Below are 21,729 nucleotides of genomic sequence, written 5' to 3' on the forward strand. Positions count from 1 at the left end.
TTAATCTGCCACAAGGTGGTGCAAACCTTGTAATACAGCCTTTTTATTTTACTATTTGCTTCCAAATGAGAAGATGTGAAGTGTCTGTGTGTCAATCGTTACTTTATCTAGGTGAGAAGTCATGTATAGGTGTTTATATTGTTACTATACTTAAAGTAAAGTTGCAGTATATTCAACAGCACTCTGCCTATGGCTTCCTATCAACATGATGAACACAGGACACAACAATGTACAGGACAGTTAGTGCAGGCAGCCACTAGATGTCCTTACAGAGTCTGATAATCCTGATTCCTAGATAGAAGTGAAATTGTGACAACATTTCATGTTAATAAAGTTTTGCAGCGGAACAGGTTGTTTCTTAGAGATGCAAAGTTCTGGTAATACAATCTTGGAGTTCCATGCTTGCTTCGCCATTCCGCACTATTGGGCAGTGACAGTTAATTAATTCTGTCATGTGGTGTGGGTGGGGTAGGATTGGTAACACTTTGGGCCTAAAAACGTGCAAAATTTTGCAGCCAAATGTGAAACAAGGTCAAAATTTTTCTGAACAGTTCTAAAAATCCCCGCCCCTCTCTACTGATCAGCTACATTATAGAGCACTAGATTATTCATCATCATCAGCTATTTATTTAGCACTACTAATTCCGCAGCGCTGTACAGAGAACTCACTTCAGTCCCTGCCCCATTGGAGCTGATAGTCTAAATTCCCTAACATACACAGGCAGATATGTATGAGACAACTGCTACAACCCTCAGAGTTTTAAACTTACTGTTTATGAGTCACTAAGTTTTGTACTATTAATAATGAGCAGCATCCACTTTTTGGCTCAGAACCCACAGTTCCTTGAACTACCCACAGGGGGATTTTGGCAGTGCTGTATGCACAGAAGGGGGGTTGTTGATTCTGCAAGTGGCTACATATTGGTTTGTCGGAACCCCCAATGGCGCACATAGAGTACGCAGGTTATCCTTATTAACCAGCTGAACATGGTGAGGGCTGGAGCTCTGGTACACGGCAGTTCCAGAAAATACTGCTTCAGTTACCTGAACTCAGCACCGTGTATGGTACGTGCCCATTTTCTCAGCGCATATTTGTGAAGGCACCTTTACACTGGCTCCTTTCTCCTAGACATAATGTTTGTCCTTATGTCGTATTTGCAGAGTAGGTGTATTATTGTATGTGACAGTTTTTATGCTGCTTTCGACTATATACAGGAAAGTGTGACAAAGTAATGGGTGTTTGGGACTTTGCAGAGTATATGAACACATGGAAAAGGGTGCACATTTACATGGAAAGTGTGCGCCTTTACAGGGAAAGTGTGCGCCTTTACAGGGAAAGTGTGCGCCTTTACATGGAAAGTGTGCGCCTTTACAGGGAAAGTGTGCGCCTTTACAGGGAAAGTGTGCGCCTTTACATGGAAAGTGTGCGCCTTTACAGGGAAAGTGTGCGCCTTTACATGGAAAGTGTGCGCCTTTACAGGGAAAGTGTGCGCCTTTACAGGGAAAGTGTGCGCCTTTACATGGAAAGTGTGCGCCTTTACATGGAAAGTGTGCGCCTTTACATGGAAAGTGTGCGCCTTTACAGGGAAAGTGTGTGCCTTTACAGGGAAAGTGTGCGCCTTTACATGGAAAGTGTGCGCCTTTACATGGAAAGTGTGCGCCTTTACATGGAAAGTGTGCGCCTTTACATGGAAAGTGTGCGCCTTTACATGGAAAGTGTGCGCCTTTACATGGAAAGTGTGCGCCTTTACATGGAAAGTGTGCGCCTTTACAGGGAAAGTGTGCGCCTTTACATGGAAAGTGTGCGCCTTTACATGGAAAGTGTGCGCCTTTACAGGGAAAGTGTGCGCCTTTAAATGGAAAGTTTGCGCCTTTACAGGGAAAGTGTGCGCCTTTACAGGGAAAGTGTGCGCCTTTAAATGGAAAGTGTGCGCCTTTACAGGGAAAGTGTGCGCCTTTACATGGAAAGTGTGCGCCTTTACAGGGAAAGTGTGCGCCGTTACATGGAAAGTGTGCGCCGTTACATGGAAAGTGTGCGCCTTTACAGGGAAAGTGTGCGCCTTTAAATGGAAAGTGTGCGCCTTTACATGGAAAGTGTGCGCCTTTACAGGGAAAGTGTGCGCCTTTACAGGGAAAGTGTGCGCCTTTACAGGGAAAGTGTGCGCCTTTAAATGGAAAGTGTGCGCCTTTACATGGAAAGTGTGCGCCTTTACAGGGAAAGTGTGCGCCTTTACAGGGAAAGTGTGCGCCTTTACAGGGAAAGTGTGCGCCTTTACAGGGAAAGTGTGCGCCTTTACAGGGAAAGTGTGCGCCTTTACATGGAAAGTGTGCGCCTTTACAGGGAAAGTGTGCGCCTTTACATGGAAAGTGTGCGCCTTTACAGGGAAAGTGTGCGCCTTTACAGGGAAAGTGTGCGCCTTTACATGGAAAGTGTGCGCCTTTACATGGAAAGTGTGCGCCTTTACATGGAAAGTGTGCGCCTTTACAGGGAAAGTGTGCGCCTTTACAGGGAAAGTGTGCGCCTTTACATGGAAAGTGTGCGCCTTTACATGGAAAGTGTGCGCCTTTACATGGAAAGTGTGCGCCTTTACATGGAAAGTGTGCGCCTTTACATGGAAAGTGTGCGCCTTTACATGGAAAGTGTGCGCCTTTACATGGAAAGTGTGCGCCTTTACAGGGAAAGTGTGCGCCTTTACATGGAAAGTGTGCGCCTTTACATGGAAAGTGTGCGCCTTTACAGGGAAAGTGTGCGCCTTTAAATGGAAAGTTTGCGCCTTTACAGGGAAAGTGTGCGCCTTTACAGGGAAAGTGTGCGCCTTTAAATGGAAAGTGTGCGCCTTTACAGGGAAAGTGTGCGCCTTTACATGGAAAGTGTGCGCCTTTACAGGGAAAGTGTGCGCCGTTACATGGAAAGTGTGCGCCGTTACATGGAAAGTGTGCGCCTTTACAGGGAAAGTGTGCGCCTTTAAATGGAAAGTGTGCGCCTTTACATGGAAAGTGTGCGCCTTTACAGGGAAAGTGTGCGCCTTTACAGGGAAAGTGTGCGCCTTTACAGGGAAAGTGTGCGCCTTTAAATGGAAAGTGTGCGCCTTTACATGGAAAGTGTGCGCCTTTACAGGGAAAGTGTGCGCCTTTACAGGGAAAGTGTGCGTCTTTACACTCATCATGAGTATTTTCTGCCGCGTGAAATGCTACAGATGTTTGAATCCTTACATTATCCCATTATAGGGTCTTTGATAATAAAACGGTGCTAATAGAAGACATGTGCTGTCACCCATAGCATCCAAATATTAGATTTCATTAGTCTGACTCCACTTGTTTGCTAGAATGTGATATCTGATTATTTTTTCTGGTTACACCTCATCAGTTCTCTAGCGCTGTAATAAATGGTTGTGTTTATGACATACCTGTGGTGGGGCCGGAGGGTATACTGGTCTGGGTAGAGGGGCACTGGAGGGCTTCTGAAATGCCTAATATTAAACAGAAAGAGCAATGTTAGATGAAACCAGGAACCAGGGCCTGTCCCCCTGTCCAGAGCCCCGGTCTTCCCATGAGGTAAGGTGAGAACTCTACCCCTGGGGTGACTGAAATGGACCCCAGCTCACCTCCAAGCCCACATCTTGCCTCATCCACCTCTCCTCATACTCCGGTCAGAGGCCACACTTAACAATGGCCATTTGCATGCCAAAGAGTGACACTCAATGAGTATACTGGGACCACAGTAACCAACTGAGAGTGGAGTAGAATCAGGAGAGGAATCCTTCTCCCTCTCCTAAGTGCTCCAAAATACTGTAACTCCTTAAAGGTGTCACTTCCTGCCCTATACTTACATGTGGTACCTGTGGTTTCTGAGACTGGGCAGGGGGTTGAGGAGAGTACGCGGCGTTCCCATTATAAATCTGCGTCTACAGGATCAAAAGTAGAGAATTAAACACATATATCGCACTAGAATCCAAAAGTTACTGTAGGCACAGTTCTGTTAATTTTCAATGTTTAGCTGGGAGCGCTCCTTTAAATTGTTAAAGCAAGGCACAAAGCAGGCATTATGTCACTGGGGGCGGAGCCAAAATGCTGCAGATCCCTAAGCCCCATCCCTCCATCCATACACCCCTCCATGTTGGCTCTGAGGTGGGCAGATGCGTGAGAATTGCCAACTCTCCCGGGATTCCAGAAGAACTACCCGGAATTAGGGACTCTCCCGGACATTCTGATAGAGTTGGCATGTATGCAATTGCATCCTCCCTAAATGGGTAATGCAAGTCAATGAGTGATAATTTATACATCAGTATTTAATTAAATGTTGACTCAGTGAAGTATTTCCTGTTCTACATCAGCATGTTCCAAAATAATTTCTTGAGGGTGTTACTTCCTGCCGTATACTTACATGGGGGACTTGTGGTTTCTGAGACAGAGCAGGTGGTTGAGGAGGGTATGCGGCGTTGCCAAAATTATTCTGCATTTATAGGAACAAAAGTAGAGAATGAGGTAAATCAAATTACTCTAGGACAAAAAGCCTTTCCCTGTAGGCACAGCTTCCTAAAGAGGAAGTATCGTGTTTGCTGCTTTTACCATAGAGATTTAATAAGTAAATACGTTATATTCGGCAATAAAGAGGTGGTCTACCTTCAGACATATCCACCTGCAATCTTTTACTAAATACATTGCTTTATCTCCCATGGTTTCTTTCTGTGCTTATCACCAAAACCTTTATATCATGCAGGTCAAGTTGTATATTTTATAGCCTTGGAAAACCTCTAGTGAAATCTCAGCTTCTTTGCTGACCACTACTATAGAGTGGTCAATATTTCCACTTCCTGCCTATTAATTTTCTGTACAATGTTTTATGGTTCTGCTGCTCTACTAAACTCTCTTCCACTATTGTACACTGTCCTGTCAGTCACTAGATACTGCCGGCTGACCCCACACTTCTATTAGATCCTGCCAGCTGACCCCACACTTCTACCAGATCCTGCCGACTGACCCCACACTTCTACTAGATACTGCCGGCTGACCCCACACTTCTACTAGATACTGCCGACTGACCCCACACTTCTACTAGTTACTGCGGGTGACCCCACACTTCTACTAGATACTGCGGCTGACCCCAAAGTTCTACTAGATACTGCGGCTGACCCCAAACTTCTACTAGATACTGCCGGCTGACCCCACACTTCTACTAGATTCTGCAGACTGACCCCAAACTTCTACTAGATACTGCCGGCTGACCCCACACTTCTACTAGATACTGTCGGGTGACCCCAAACTTCTACTAGATACTGACGGCTGACCCCACACTTCTACTAGATACTGCCGACTGACCCCAAACTTCTACTAGATACTGCCGGCTGACCCCACACTTCTACTAGATACTGCCGGCTGACCCCACACTTCTACTAGATACTGCCGACTGACCCCAAACTTCTACTAGATACTGCCGGCTGACCCCACACTTCTACTAGATACTGCCGGCTGACCCCACACTTCTACTAGATACTGCCGGCTGACCCCACACTTCTACTAGATACTGCCGGCTGACCCCACACTTCTACTAGATACTGTCAGCTGACCCCACATTTCTACTAGATACTGTCGGCTGACCCCACACTTCTACTAGATACTGCCGGCTGACCTCACACTTCTCCTAGATCCTGCCGGCTGACCCCACACTTGTACTAGATACTGCTGGCTGTCCGCACACTTCTTCTAGATACTGCCGGCTGACCCTACACTTCTACTAGATCCTGCCGGCTGACCCCACACTTCTACTAGATCCTGCCAAACTGATTAAGTGGACAGTTTCCATGTAAAATGGTCGGATTGAAAAAAATTGCAGAGTTTTAGGAATCATATGATCTAACAATTCCACTGAAAAGACTCTCTTCTATTGTCAGAAATCCCCAAAATAATTACACAATTATTTTAATCTAAGATCTAAGAAATAATGATCATATTATGTATGATTATAATTTGTATGCCTCAACTGTAAATTGATATATTTGTACAGAAATGCAATAATTTGTTCAAAAACACAACTGAAATTAATTTTTGTGGCCAGCATAAGTGAAACCACCAGACTTACCCGTGGGGTGGAGGAATAGGGTAATTGTTGTTGATGTGTCTGATTCTGGATATTGAAAGCTGGGTTGGCGATACCGGGGCCACCGGCTGCAGCTCTCCTGAGACACAGGAAGTGCTTATGTCACTGTCAGCACCATTTATAATAAGGTTATACACTGCAGCTAATGTTCAGGTATATGAACAGGTTCTCAAGATTTGGCCCTGGAAATGCCCCAATTTTTCCAATACTGATCAACTGTATAGTACGATTTCTGTGTATAAGCTGCAGATCTCACTGTAATGATTCTACAAAATTACTTTTAAATGTTGGCAGCTATGGGTTACAGCAAAAGCGCTGTTCCATCTCCAACATTCACATGAACATCCATTATATCAGACCTGGTCAAATTATGGCAAGTCCCAGCATACCACCGCAGTAATCGGCTGGCTATCTAGTGCCAAAGCATGCTGGGGATTGTAGTTTCCCAACACGTGCAGAGCCACAAGCTGGCCAGGCCTGTATCATATTTTTGCGCTACAGCAAGCTTAATTTTCTCACTTTCTTGTTTGTCTGTAAGCGATTGTCACTGCTCTGAAGTCCCCAGTTATCCCCCCCTCTCTCTGCATGTCATCCTCTACTTCTTGGTCTCCTTTATCTCAGGTACTTGATTCCTTCCTCTCCCTCTTGTATCTCAAAAAACCACCACATAACTGTGACTACACCAGCAGCCCCCTCCCCACTCTCCCAGTCATACCTCTGCTTCTTCCGCTGTGACCTCTTGTACAGCAGAAACCCAATGATCACAACGGCCAGGAGAATGATGACAGCGAGAGCAATGTAGCCGTAGTCTGTGGGCACAAAGCAGGAGATCACATGTCATTATAAGCGGTGTACTGAACCCACAAGGTTCTATATCACCTGATAAAGTGAACAAAAGGTAGTTGTCCTGTGATTACAATATTTATTACTGCGCCTATTTCCCTCAGTTTTGGCCACCTGGCCGCTTTGGATCCATACTAACTGATTTGCGTCAATTAGGTCTAAAATTGGCCATCCTAATGTGCGTTGTGTATGGGCAACTTTATAGCTCCTCAGATAATCATGGTCTAATTTGTATGTGAAAGGCTTTAAATGTTTATATACATGTTTTAAAGGCTACACAATAAGTCCATTCATGTCTTCTTGTCTATGACTTATTCTTGATGCGCGGCTCCATCTGACTGGAACCATTTCTGTATGTCATGAGATCACTGCAGATGGGATGATTTTTCTATCACACATATGTATACATCCACCAATATTCACTTACTAAACTGGACGTTGGTGTCACAGTTAGGGGGTGCCCAGCCTTCCTCACACTGACACTGCTTCTCATGGTCACAAACCTGCAGGAAAAACAGGATACATTTTTATCCAAATGGTGTCAAGATAATATTTTCTGGTGCGCCATGTGCAAGTAGACCTAAAAATGAGGATCACAGTGACTTAGCTTCCCATAATTATAGGACATAATGTATTAAATGTAACGTTGGCCTCACCGGATGTTGCGTTTCTGTGAAAGTTCATCACAATGACTTTGAATGACCCATAAAGTGCTGTGTTAGCAGCCTCAGAGTATTCCACAGAGTAATGTTTTTTTACCTATTCTCCATGCTGATTTTTCACAGCAAATGAAAGCAAAATAATTTCAATTGCTGCGGAAATGTAGTTGTCATACACATAGTAGTATGTCCTTCGATGCATGCGTAGCAATGTTGCTGCTTGAGTTGGCTCCTGAACTGGCACCTGCCTCATCTCTTACACAAATTATCATAAAGAGATAAATACAAGTAGCACAAGTTATGAGACAGATAGGAGGGAACTCAATTCTCTGCAATGCACTGCGGGGTGCCTCCAGAATGGTGGTGAAGGCACTCTGCTGCAATATAACATCACAGATTTTGTAGCTGGAAACACATTGTCAATTCCCGAACATGGTCTTATCTGTGTGGAGTTTGTATGTGCTCTCCGTGTATGTGTGTGTTTCCACCAGGTTCTCCGGTTTCCTCCAACATCCCAAAAACATACTAGTAAGTTCATTGGCTGCTATCAAATTTAGAGATGAGCGCGCTCGGATTTCTGAAATCCGAGCCCACCCGAACGCTGCCGATCCGAGTCGGATCCGAGACAGATCCGGGTATTGGCGCCAAATTCAAATCTGAAACCGAGGCTCTGACTCATAATCCCGCTGTCGGATCTCGCAATACTCGGATCCTATAAATTCCCCGCTAGTCGCCGCCATCTTCACTCGGGCACTGATCAGGGTAGAGGGAGGGTGTGTTAGGTGGTCCTCTGTCCTGCTATATCTCGTGCTGTTCAGTTCTGTGCTGTGCTGTGCTCAGTCCAGTGGTGCTGTGTCCTGTGCTCTGTCCTTCTGAGTTCAGTGGTGCTGCTGGGTCCTGTGCTGTGTCCTGTTCAGTCCAGTGGTGCTGTGTCCTGTGCTCTGTCCTTCTGAGTTCAGTGGTGCTGCTGGGTCCTGTGCTGTGTCCTGTTCAGTACAGTGGTGCTGTGTCCTGTGCTCTGTGCTTCTAAGGGCATAGTTATTTCCCCATTATTCCCAAGTGTTTAAAAAAATAAAAAAAAGTTATTAAAAAAAATACAAAAAACTAATTTAATTTTTTTTTAATTACAACAAAATTTGCACAACCAATCCTGCAGTATAAGCCCATTGGTACTGCAATATTACCAAGTTCACACATTCAGCAGTAAAAGTCCAGTGGTACTGCAATATTACAAAGTTCATACATTCTGCAGTATCAGTCCAGTGGTGCTGTGTCCTGTGCTCTGTCCTGCTGAGTTCAGTGGTGCTGCTGGGTCCTGTGCTGTGTCCTGTTCAGTCCAGTGGTGCTGTGTCCTGTGCTCTGTGCTTCTAAGGGCATAGTTATTTCCCCATTATTCCCAAGTTTTTAAAAATTTAAAAAAAAATTATAAAAAAAAAAAAAAAAAATAATAATTATAACCAAATTTGCAAAACCAATCCAGCAGTATAAGTTCATTGGTACTGCAATATTACCAAGTTCACACATTCTGCAGTATCTTGTTATACATATAATGGAGAACAAAAATTTGGAGGATAAACTATGGAAAGATCAAGACCCACTTCCTCCTAATGCTGAAGCTGCTGCCACTAGTCATGACATAGATGATGAAATGCCATCAACGTCGTCTTCCAAGCCCGATGCCCAATCTCGTAGTACCGGGCATGTAAAATCCAAAAAGCCCAAGTTAAGTAAAAGTAGCAAAAAGAGAAACTTAAAATCATCTGCGGAGAAACGTAAAGTTGCCAATATGCCATTTACGACACGGAGTGGCAAGGAACGGCTTAGGCCCTGGCCCGTGTTCATGACTAGTGGTTCGGCTTCACCCACGGATCTTAGCCCTCCTCCTCCTCCCCCCCTACAAAAAATTGAAGAGAGTTATGTTGTCAGCAACAACAAAACAGCAAACAACTTGGCCTTCTAAAGAGAAATTATCACAAATCCCCAAGGCAAGTCCAAGGGTGTTGGTGGTTGTCAAGCCTGACCTTCCGATCACTGTACGAGAAGAGGTGGCTCGGGAGGAGGCTATTGATGATGTAGCTGGCGCTGTGGAGGAACTTGAAGATGAGGATGGTGATGTGGTTATTGTAAATGAGGCACCAGGGGGGGAAACAGCTGATGTCCATGGGATGAAAAAGCCCATCGTCATGCCTGGTCAGAAGACCAAAAAATGCACCTCTTCGGTCTGGAGTTATTTTTATCCAAATCCGGACAACCAATGTATGGCCATATGTAGCTTATGTAAAGCTCAAATAAGCAGGGGTAAGGATCTTGCCCACCTAGGAACATTCTCCCTTATACGTCACCTGAATAACCTTCATAGTTCAGTGGTTAGTTCAGGAACTGGGGCTAGGACCCTCATCGGTACAGGGACACCTAAATCCCGTAGTCCAGTTGGATACACACCAGCAACACCCTCCTCGTCAACTTCCTCCACGATCTCCATCAGATTCAGTCCTGCAGCCCAAGTCAGCAGCCAGACTGAGTCCTCCTCAATATGGGATTCATCCGAGGAATCCTGCAGCGGTATGCCTACTACTGCCACTGCTGCTGTTAGTCGGTCATCTTCCCAGAGGGGAAGTCGTAAGACCGCTAAGTCTTTCACAAAACAATTGACCGTCCAACAGTCGTTTGCCATGACCACAAAATACGATAGTAGTCACCCTATTGCAAAGCGTATAACTGCGGCTGTAACTGCAATGTTGGTGTTAGACGTACGCCCGGTGTCCGCCATCAGTGGAGTGGGATTTAGAGGGTTGATGGAGGTATTGTGTCCCCGGTACCAAATCCCCTCGAGATTCCACTTCACTAGGCAGGCGATACCAAAGATTTACAGAGAAGTACGATCAAGTGTCCTCAGTGCTCTAAAAAATGCGGTTGTACCCACTGTCCACTTAACCACGGACATGTGGACAAGTGGTTCTGGCCAAACGAAGGACTATATGACTGTGACAGCCCACTGGGTAGATGCATCCCCTTCCGCAGCAACAGCAACAGCTGCCTCAGTAGCAGCATCTACAAAATGGCTGCTCGTGCAAAGGCAGGCAACATTGTGTATTACAGGCTTTAATAAGAGGCACAACGCTGACAACATATTAGAGAAACTGAGGGAAATTATCTCCCAGTGGCTTACCCCACTTAGACTCTCATGGGGATTTGTGGTGTCAGACAATGCCAGTAACATTGTGCGTGCATTAAATATGGGCAATTTCCAGCACGTCCCATTTGGTGGTGCAGCATTACCTGAAGAGTGACAAGGGTGTGCAGAAGATGCTTGCGGTGGCGCGCAAAATTGCTGGACACTTTCGGCATTCAGCCAGTGCCTACCGCAGACTAGAGGCACATCAAAAAAGCATGAACCTGCCCTGCCATCACCTCAAACAAGAGGTTGTGACGCGCTGGAACTCCACCCTCTATATGCTGCAGAGGATGGAGGAGCAGCAAAAGGCCATTCAGGCCTACACAGCCACCTACGACATAGGCAAAGGAGTGGGGATGCGCCTGAGTCAAACGCAGTGGAGACTGATTTCCGTGTTGTGCAAGGTTCTCCAGCCGTTTGAATTTGCCACACGAGAAGTCAGTTCCGACACTGCCAGCTTGAGTCAGGTGATTCCCCTGATCAGGCTGTTGCAGAAGCAGCTGGAGAAAGTGAGGGAGGAGCTGGTAAACCATTGGGATTACACCAAGCATGTAGCTCTTGTGGATGTAGCCCTTCGTACGCTTTGCCAGGATCAGAGGGTGGTCACTCTTTTAAAGTCAGAGGAATACATTCTGGCCACCGTGCTCGATCCTCGGTTTAAAGCGTATGTTGTGTCTCTGTTTCTGGCGGACACAAGTCTACAGCGGTGCAAAGACCTGCTGGTCAGGAGATTGTCCTCCGAAGAGGACCGTGACATGCCACCAGCTCCACCCTCATTTTCTTCCACATCTATGGCTGCGAGGAAAAAGCTCAGTTTTCCTTAAAGACGCGCTGGTGGGGATGCTGATAACATCTGGTCTGGACTGAAGGACCTGCCAACCATTGCAGACATGTCTACTCTCGCTGTATTGGATGCTGTCACAATTGAAAAAATGGTGGAGGATTACTTTGCTGACACCATCCAAGTAGAAATGTCAGACAGTCCATATTGTTACTGGCAGGAAAAGAAGCCAGTTTGGAAGCCCCTGTACAAACTTGCTCTATTTTACCTGAGTTGTCCCCCCTCCAGTGTGTACTCGGAAAGAGTTTTTAGTGCAGCCGGGAACTTGGTCAGTGAGCGGCGAAGGAGGTTGCTTCCTCAGAACGTTGAAAAAAATGATGTTTATAAAAATGAATAATCAATTCCTCAATGAAGTACAGCACTGCCCTCAGTGATAGTACAGAGGGACCTGTGGTCGTGGAGTCCAGCGGGGACGAATTGATAATGTGTGAGGAGGAGGAAGTACACACTGTAGGGGGAGAGGAATCAGAGGTTGAGGATGAGGACGACATCTTGCCTCAGTAGAGCCTGTTTAGTCTGTACAGGGAGAGATGAATAGCTTTTTTGGTGTGGGTGCCCAAACAAACCAATCATTTCAACCACAGTTGTTTGGTAGGCCCTGTCGCTGAAATGATTGGTTTGTTAAAGTGTGCATGTCCTATTTCAACAACATAAGGGTGGGTGTGAGGGCCCAAGGACAATTCCATCTTGGAATTTTTTTTTTTGCATTATATGACCATTCAACAGTCGTTTGCCATGTTCAAAAAGTAAAACCAAATTTCAACAAATTCAAGAAATTAAACCAAAAGTAAAATGCCCTGTCATAATTTAAAACAAGAGGTATTGACGTGCTCTAGAACTACTGTATTTTTGTTTATATTTTATAAACACTACACTTGGAAGTTGGAGGAGGTATTGTGGCCCCGGCACCTAATTTACTACCGGGGCCACTCCACTGTACAGTCCATATTTCGGTGTATCAGATATTAAACAACGGTGACAGTTGATGCCCAATTTTTTAATCATATTGTTGGCGCTGTAAAAAATTGAGTTCCGGGCACACCACACTACGCAGTCCATACCCTTTTTTGGTGGAATTCTGACCCGTGGAGGGTTTTTTAATTATATTGTGGCCTCGGTACCAAATTGTGTACCGGGGCCACCATACTACGCAGTCAAGAAAGATAGATGCGTATCATAGATAAAGTACATGTGTTGTGGGGCAAATTGAAAAATATTCAAAATGCACTGTCATTATCAAAAACAAGAGGTTTTGACACACTGAAACTCCAACATGTATATGATGGAGAGGATGGAGGAGCAGCCATATGTGCAGTGTAATGCAGACCTGTTGAAGGTTTTCTATATATTATATTTTGGTGGCCAGTGGCCAGTCCTCTACGCAGTGCAGATACTATTTTTGGGTGTAATTCAGACCTGTTGAAGGTTTTCTATATATTATATTGTGGTGGCCAGTGGCCAGTCCTCTACGCAGTGCAGATACTATTTTTCAGTGTAATTCAGACCTGTTGAAGGTTTTCTATATATTTTATTGTGGTACCCAGTGCCCACTACTCTACGCAGTCCAGATACTTTTTTTGGGTGTAATGCAGACCTGTTAAAGGTTTTCTATATATTATATTGTGGCAGCCAGTGGACAGTCCTCTACGCAGTGCAGATACTATTTTTGGGTGTAATTCAGACCTGTTGAAGGTTTTATATATATATATTTTATTGTGGTGCCCAGTGCCCACTACTCTACGCAGTCCAGATACTTTTTTTGGGTGTAATTCAGACCTGTTGAAGGTTTTCTATATATTTTATTGTGTTGCCCAGTGCCCACTACTCTACGCAGTCCAGATACTATTTTTTGGTGTAATTCAGACCTGTTGAAGGTTTTCTATATATTTTATTGTGGTGCCCAGTGCCCACTACTCTACGCAGTCCACATACTATTTTTGGGTGTAATGCAGACCTGTTGAAGGTTTTCTATATATTATATTGTGGTGGCCAGTGGCCAGTCCGCTACGCAGTGCAGATACTATTTTTGGATGTAATTCAGACCTGTTGAAGGTTTTCTATATATTTTATTGTGGTGCCCAGTGCCCACTACTCTACGCAGTCCAGATACTATTTTTGGGTGTAATTCAGACCTGTTGAAGATTTTCTGTATATTTTATTGTGGTGCCCAGTGGCCAGTCCTCTACGCAGTCCAGATACTATTTTTGGGTGTAATTCAGACCTGTTGAAGGTTTTATATATATTTTATTGTGGTGCCCAGTGCCCACTACTCTACGCAGTCCAAATACTATTTTTTGGTGTAATTCAGACCTGTTGAAGGTTTTCTATATATTTTATTGTGGTACCCAGTGCCCACTACTCTACGCAGTCCAGATACTATTTTTGGGTGTAATGCAGACCTGTTGAAGGTTTTCTATATATTATATTGTGGTGGCCAGTGGCCAGTCCTCTACGCAGTGCAGATACTATTTTTGGGTGTAATTTAGACCTGTTGAAGGTTTTCTATATATTTTATTGTGGTGCCCAGTGCCCACTACTCTACGCAGTCCAGATACTATTTTTGGGTGTAATTTAGACCTGTTGAAGGTTTTCTATATATTTTATTGTGGTGCCCAGTGCCCACTACTCTACGCAGTCCAGATACTATTTTTGGGTGTAATTCAGACCTGTTGAAGGTTTTCTATATATTTTATTGTGGTGCCCAGTGCCCACTACTCTACGCAGTCCAGATACTATTTTTGGGTGTAATTCAGACCTGTTGAAGATTTTCTGTATATTTTATTGTGGTGCCCAGTGGCCAGTCCTCTACGCAGTCCAGATACTATTTTTGGGTGTAATTCAGACCTGTTGAAGGTTTTATATATATTTTATTGTGGTGCCCAGTGCCCACTACTCTACGCAGTCCAAATACTATTTTTTGGTGTAATTCAGACCTGTTGAAGGTTTTCTATATATTTTATTGTGGTACCCAGTGCCCACTACTCTACGCAGTCCAGATACTATTTTTGGGTGTAATGCAGACCTGTTGAAGGTTTTCTATATATTATATTGTGGTGGCCAGTGGCCAGTCCTCTACGCAGTGCAGATACTATTTTTGGGTGTAATTTAGACCTGTTGAAGGTTTTCTATATATTTTATTGTGGTGCCCAGTGCCCACTACTCTACGCAGTCCAGATACTATTTTTGGGTGTAATTTAGACCTGTTGAAGGTTTTCTATATATTTTATTGTGGTGCCCAGTGCCCACTACTCTACGCAGTCCAGATACTATTTTTGGGTGTAATTCAGACCTGTTGAAGGTTTTCTATATATTTTATTGTGGTGCCCAGTGCCCACTACTCTACGCAGTCCAGATACTATTTTTGGGTGTAATTCAGACCTGTTGAAGGTTTTCTATATATTTTATTGTGGTGCCCAGTGCCCACTACTCTACGCAGTCCAGATACTATTTTTGGGTGTAATTCAGACCAGTTGATGGGTTTTTAATTATATTGTGAGGAACACTCCTCTACGCAGACCAGAAAGATACCTCGTTGCAACGTTTTGGACTAATAACTATATTGTGAGGTGTTCAGAATACACTGTAAATTAGTGGAAATGATTGTTATTGAATGTTATTGAGGTTAATAATAGCGTAGGAGTGAAAATAAGCCCAAAAACTTGATTTTTGAACTTTTTATGCTTTTTTCAAAAAAAATCCGAATCCAAAACCTTAAATCCGAACCAAAACCTTTCGGCAGGTGTTTTGCGAAACAAATCCGAACCCAAAATATTGGGAAAATCCGGATCCAAAACACGAGACACCGAAAGTCGCCGGTGCACATCCCTAATCAAATTGACCTTAGTCTCTCCTTGTCCGTGTGTTTATGTTGGGGAATTTAGACTGTAAGCTCCAATGGGGCAGGGACTGATGTTCTTTATACAGCACTGCAGAATTAGTTGCGCTATATAAATAGCTGCTGATGATGATGATTAGATGTAAAATCTGTAGAAACTGCCTCTACAAAACCTGCTGCCTAAGACAGTTGCTTCATAGTCCATCCTCTGAGGAGTTTGCAGTCTACAAACTCTAGCATTAGTCCCTATGTACACTTCTCTCTTTACTGCATCTTCTCTGGAGTATTAATGTATCATCGTTCAGTGTTTGTGTTGGTGTCTGCTTTTATCCCACATTATATGAATATTTAAATCAGAATGACTGAACTGATTAAGAGTTAAATGACAGAAAGGAACAAATGATAAGACTAACAGAACAGCAATTTGCACACTCAGGTCTCACCCCATGTCCTGGGCACTTGGCAGAGCAGTCTGTAGCTCTGTAAGCATTTTCAGTAGTGATGCATCTGCCATCCTTACATACCTGGAGAAAAGGAGAATTATTCAGAGTCAGGGATAGAAGAAACAGCCTGTTTAAGTGACAACATTCATTAAAAGAACATAAGAATATTGGGCCTGATTCATTAAGGATCTTAACTTGAGAAACTTCTTATTTCAGTCTCCTGGACAAAACCATGTTACAATGCAAGGGGTGCAAATTAGTACTCTGTTTTGCACATAAGTTAAATACTGACTGTTTTTTCATGTAGCACACAAAAATCAACTTTAAATTTCAGTGTACAAATAAGCTATCAAGTATTTGTGTGCTACATGAAAAAACAGTCAGTATTTAACTTATGTGCAAAACAAAAAGAGGATTTTTGTACTTACGTTAAATCTCTTTCTCCGAGGCCATCTGGGGGACACTGCTACAATGGGGTTGTCTGAGGGCGCTTGGAGTTGGCACTTAAATAGTTAAGAACTAAACTTGCTGCTGACTCCTTCCCTCAGCAAGCCCACAGACTTCAATACTAAAGATGGGCACAACAAAGTAACTAAACAAACCAACAGCTAAAGGGAGGGAACGCAGTGTCCCCCAGATGGATTGGGAGAAAGAGATTTAACGTAAGTACAAAAATCCTCTTTTCTCCATCATCCATTCTGGGGGACACTGCTACAATGGGGACCTTCTAAAATAGTCCCTTAAGGGTGGGAATGACCTGGTCTACTGGCTTGCAAAACATTTCTGCCAAAATTGACGTCCGAAGACGCAAAATTGTTAAACTTATAAAACCGAGTAAAAGTATGAACAGAAGACCAGGTAGGTGCCCTACACAGTTGATCCACAGAAGCCCCGTGACGAGCAGCCCAGGATGCCTCCACCGCACATGTAGAATGTGCAGTGAGATCTCTAGGCACAGGACGATTCCTTCTCACATAGGCATGCCTAATAACAGTTGTAATCCAGTGAGCGATAGTTTGTTTCGTCGCTGGACATCCACTTTTCGAAGAATCATAAAGTACAAAGAAAGAATCAGTTCTCCGACAAGTGGAAGTACTTTCCACATATATCTTTAGAGCCTTAACTACATCCAGACCTGAAGATGAAGTAGTAGAAGAAGAATGTCCCGAAGAGGACATTTCTTCATGAAAGGCCGTAACCACTATGTCCTGGTTAATATGGAAACTTGAAACCACTTTAGGCAAAAAGGAAGGAACATTTCTGAGGACCGCTCTGTCCTCATGAAAAATTAAGTAAGGATTCCTACAGGACAAGGCTCCCAATTCCGATACCCTTCTAGCAGAAGCAATGGCTAAAAGGAAGACCACCTTTCATGTCATAAATCTGATGTCAGCCGATTGTAGAGGTTCAAATGGAGGACATTGGAGAACATCAAGGACTAGATTCAAGTCCCACGAAGCCAACGGAGGGACATGGGGAGGCTGAATATGCAGCACTCCCTGAAGAAAGGTACGAACATCGGGTAAAGTGGCCAAACATTGTTGGAAGAAAATAGAGAGGGCCGAGACTTGCACCTTTAGATAATTTAACCTAAGACCTGTTTCCAGACCATCCTGGAGAAAGGCTAGAAACCAGGGTAGGCTGAAAAGTGTTGGGTCACAACACTTCTTTTCACACCATTGTATATAAATCTTCCATACACTATAATATATCTTAGCAGATACCGGCTTACGAGCTTTCATTAGGGTGTCCCCACTCTCAATGAGAAACCTCTTGATCTCCAGAGACTGGCCTCGGTACCTGATGGTTGTATCTGGACGCCATTAAATCCAGGTCTGGAAGGCCCCATCTTTGAACATGTTGTTGGAAGACCTGCGGATGTAGAGACCATTCTCCCGGAAGAACCGCATGCCTGCTTAGATAATCCGCCTCCCAGTTTTCCACTCCTGGAATGAAGACGATGGATATCGCTGGAACCCAGGTCTCTGCCCAAGACAGGATCTGTTCGCTACCTGCATTGTTTCTGCACTACTTGTTCCTCCCTGACGATTCACGTATGCCACTGCTGTGGCATTGTCTGACTGCAGACGAACTGGCTTTCCTTGCAGGAAGGATTGTGCTCCTTGAAAGCCTAGCAACATCGCTCGCAATTCTAGAATATTGATCGGCAAAAGACTCTCCCTAATGGACCAGAGTCCCTGCAGCTGAAAATGGAGGACCACTGCTCCCTAGCCTTGCAAACTGGCTTCTGTTGTCACTACAAGCCATTCCACTAGAGCAAAGGACTTGCCTACTCGCAGATGGTCCGGAATGAGCCACCAACCCAGAGAATCGCGAGACTTCCTGGAGAGGTGAATCACTTGAGACTCCAAATGCTTTGGAGACTCCGACCATTGATTCAGAAGATCCCACTGGAAGGCCTGTGAGTAAAACTGACCGTAGGGAAGAGTCTCGAATGCCGATACCATCAGTCCTAGAACCCGCATCCCCAATTTCATTGAGGTGCGAGGATGATTCCGAAGCAGGCGGACAGAGTTCTGAATGGAGCAAATCTTTTTCTCTGGGAGAAAAACCTCCTGTAGGGTCGTGTCCATTAGAAGCCCTAAAAACACCATCTTTTCTGATGGCTGTAGAAACGACTTTGGATAATTGATTATCCAGCCGTGCCGCTCCAGAAAACTCAGGGCGAGGGTCAGGTGTTGAGATAAGATCACCTGTGAGGGAGCTTTGATGAGTAAATCGTCCAGGTATGGAACTATATTCACTCCCTGGGCGCGCAAACCTGCTGCCATCACAGTTATGACTTTGGTGAACACTCTGGGAGCAGTTGAAAGACCGAAGGGAAGAGCCCGAAATTGAAAATGTGAATTCCTTACTGTGAAACGAAGGAGGGAATGATGTCCATCCCAAATTGGAACATGTAGATATGCGTCCAGAATGTCTATAGATGCTAGAAACTTCAATGGTTCCAATCCATTGATTACCAAGCGAAATTGACTCCATACGGAAACTTGTTACTCGACGATAAGTATTGAGGTTCTTGAGGTTCAAGATCAGTCGAAATGATCCGTCTTGTTTTGGCACTAAAAACAGGTTTGAGTAAAACCCTTTACCCTTCTAGTTTTCCGGGACCCTGCAAATGACCACGGCGAAAAGAAGGGAAGTGACTGATTGAAGCATCGACCTTCTCTTGATGCCATTGCGAGGTAATTGGGTTTTGAAAAAAATTTGAGGAGAAGGACCCATAATGTCAAAAAATAACCTCTGGATATTATTCCCAATATCCAAACATCCTTGGTGGAGGCCATTGGTCCCTGAACAAATGAAGGCAAGCCCCCACCCCTGCAGCCGCTAGAAGAGGGGGAGTCCCTTCATGCGTAAGCTTTATCTGAGGATTTGGAAGATGGACGCCTCTTAGAATAGGAGCCTCTTCCTTTCTGAGAAAAACCCCTGGTAGAGAGAGGCCTTCCCTTGCTGGAGAATTGCCCCCTTGAGACTGAATTCCCATGAAAGGACTGACGAAAGGAACCAAAACGTGAAGTCCCGGGCTTAGATGCATTAACCGGCAGAAAAGAGCTTTTCCCCCCGGTAGTTTGAGTGATCATATTATCCAAAAAAGGAAGGGGAGCAGAGAAAGTTGTAGCTCAAAGAGCAAGGGCACTCTGGTTTCCAAAATTTAAATAGTCAGTAGATCATATGTAACAGGGAAAATGCCTTTATTATAACACATGTAAATACTTGGCGAAATATAGAGATAAAAACACATAGAAGGATAGAAAAATAGATTTAAAATAAGTAAACCCTTCAGTAACCACCGCTGGATAAGTTAGTAGTACATCAAGATGTGGTAGGTAATGGGCAAAAATAGAGCTAATGAAATGTAGCCTAGATTATAAATAAGCTATATGATCATAAAGTGAGATATATATATTATTCTCCAATTTGGTATACATATGGAGATGCTCTAAATCGGTGCAGATTAATAGTGAGCACCTATCCTAGCGTCCCTGATAATGGTCTGGTATAGATTCGCAAGCTGAAAGGAGAGTAATAAGAGATTTAAATATGTGATAATCTCTCAATCCTTTATCAAAGCTGCATGGAGCTCTGCTGCACAGTATACAATGTGGCGATAGACTAATGTCTCAACAGGTTAATATTCATGTTGTGTCATAGAGATCTAAGCAGTAACAGTAGCGGTTCGATAGTTCACCTAATATGTGGTGTCTGTGTGCTACTGCAAATAGATTAATACAGGATTTATGCGTAACACACTATAGAATAATCATATATAACAGCCTTTCAGGAGTATTGTGCTCTGCATAAGAATCCTATTTAAGTGTATCTGTTCTCAGAGCGCACACTCAGTGGGTTGTAATAAACCCCCTGCTAGTAAGATGCGCTGGATTCATATGCATAAGATCTCTCTTAGTTATTACTTTACATGAGTGAGTTAAAACCTGTATTAGAGATATAGATACAGCATTGCTATCAGGTAATATCAGAAGCTGGGAAAGCTAGGAAGCCCAAAAAGGACTATATGTCCGTGGTGGTGGTTACTTCCGGGTGTGACATCAGATCCAATTCAGGACCCTGAAAATGGAAGAGCCTCTAATGATCTTTTAGACTCTAGGTCAGCATTCCACGAACAAAGCCACAGCGTTCTCCTAGCTGCGACTGCCGAAGCAGACACAGAGAAAGAAATGGAAGCGGAATTTTGGGCTTCCTCATAGAGGTAACCCGAAGCTTCCTTAAGGTGAAGAGCCATGGGGAGCAATTCTGAATCTTGTAATCCAGAAGCTAATTGATCAGCCCAAGACTCCATTACGCTGGCCACCCACGCGGAAGCGAACAGAGGCCTAAAGGATGTGCCGGCCACCAGGAAAATGTTTTTTAAAAACCCCTCTAACCTACAATCTGTAGGATCCTGAAGGACCGCTGCACCAGGAACCTGCAGAGTAGTATGACGGGCTAGTCTAACTACTGGAGTATCAACTCTGGGTAGCTGTTCCCAACGAGATACCTCCTGTTCCTGAAGAGGATAAAGCATAGAATACCGGCGAGGTACGGTAAACTTCTTATCCGGTTGTTTCCATGATGATTCAACAATTTCTGCAAGTTCAGCTGAAGACGGGTGTCACGGTTTGGTATTCTGGACTCTGGATCCGTTCAATGGTGTTGTGAGAACGGATCCTCAGGGAGAGTCTAACTATACACTGGTAAGTGGTGATGGTACCCCGAGGTTCAAACAGATAACAGATGCAGGATAAAAGTACAATCAGCGGTTTAATGATGACTGAATAGATATACAGGAAAGTCATGGTAGAATATACACTAGAAACGTGGTACAAGGTGGGCGGAGCCACCGGCAATGACATAGGCAATATGAATAATCAATGGGTAAATAGATATGGCTTTGAATGAACAGTCCAGCAATAGTGTGGAAAGAATGAGGCACGAGAGTGTGATATCACAATAGCACAGCACACATCAAAGCAGAGTTTAACAGTCCAGGTAGCCGTAGATACACAGTAGATGCGGCAGAGGCCCGATACCAATAGTGCCTTAATACTTTCAATGATGCTTGAACAGTTCAGCAGGAAAGAGGACAACAAGCAGCTTGGTTATACGACCTGTAATGCCACTGAGTCGGAGTGACCAATGCAGAACAGATGAAGCTGGATAAAACGGCTTTGAGAGATGACTTGAAGGAGCAAGCTAGCAGCGTCTGGTGTGGTTTAAACAGTCCCGTTCCAGGATCAACGATACAGCGAGGGCAGATGCAGCTGGAGCAGTATAGCCCGAGGCGCGACACACAGTAGAGATGGTTTGCAGC

General features: G+C 44.2%; 2 protein-coding genes across 3 annotated transcripts in view; one reads left to right on the forward strand and one right to left on the reverse strand.

Moving 5' to 3' along the window:
- LOC142151490 (zinc metalloproteinase-disintegrin-like VLAIP-B) overlaps positions 1–21,729 on the forward strand; it is a 312,990-nt gene that overhangs the window by 179,918 nt on the left and 111,343 nt on the right. The window lies entirely within an intron of this gene.
- LOC142151489 (zinc metalloproteinase-disintegrin-like VLAIP-B) overlaps positions 1–21,729 on the reverse strand; it is a 53,437-nt gene that overhangs the window by 1,972 nt on the left and 29,736 nt on the right. Inside the window, exons 17-23 of one of the 2 annotated variants that reach the window (XM_075207193.1) lie at positions 15,894–15,974; positions 7,368–7,443; positions 6,813–6,906; positions 6,080–6,176; positions 4,385–4,453; positions 3,831–3,905; positions 3,408–3,470 (exon numbers count right to left, since the gene is read on the reverse strand). In XM_075207193.1, the coding sequence (XP_075063294.1) occupies positions 3,408–3,470; positions 3,831–3,905; positions 4,385–4,453; positions 6,080–6,176; positions 6,813–6,906; positions 7,368–7,443; positions 15,894–15,974 (555 nt within the window). The remainder of the gene's footprint in view (positions 1–3,407; positions 3,471–3,830; positions 3,906–4,384; positions 4,454–6,079; positions 6,177–6,812; positions 6,907–7,367; positions 7,444–15,893; positions 15,975–21,729) is intronic. The other variant, XM_075207196.1, reaches the window with a different exon arrangement.

The sequence above is a fragment of the Mixophyes fleayi genome, chromosome 4 (assembly GCF_038048845.1).
Source record: "Mixophyes fleayi isolate aMixFle1 chromosome 4, aMixFle1.hap1, whole genome shotgun sequence".
Classification (NCBI taxonomy): Eukaryota; Metazoa; Chordata; class Amphibia; order Anura; family Limnodynastidae; genus Mixophyes; species Mixophyes fleayi.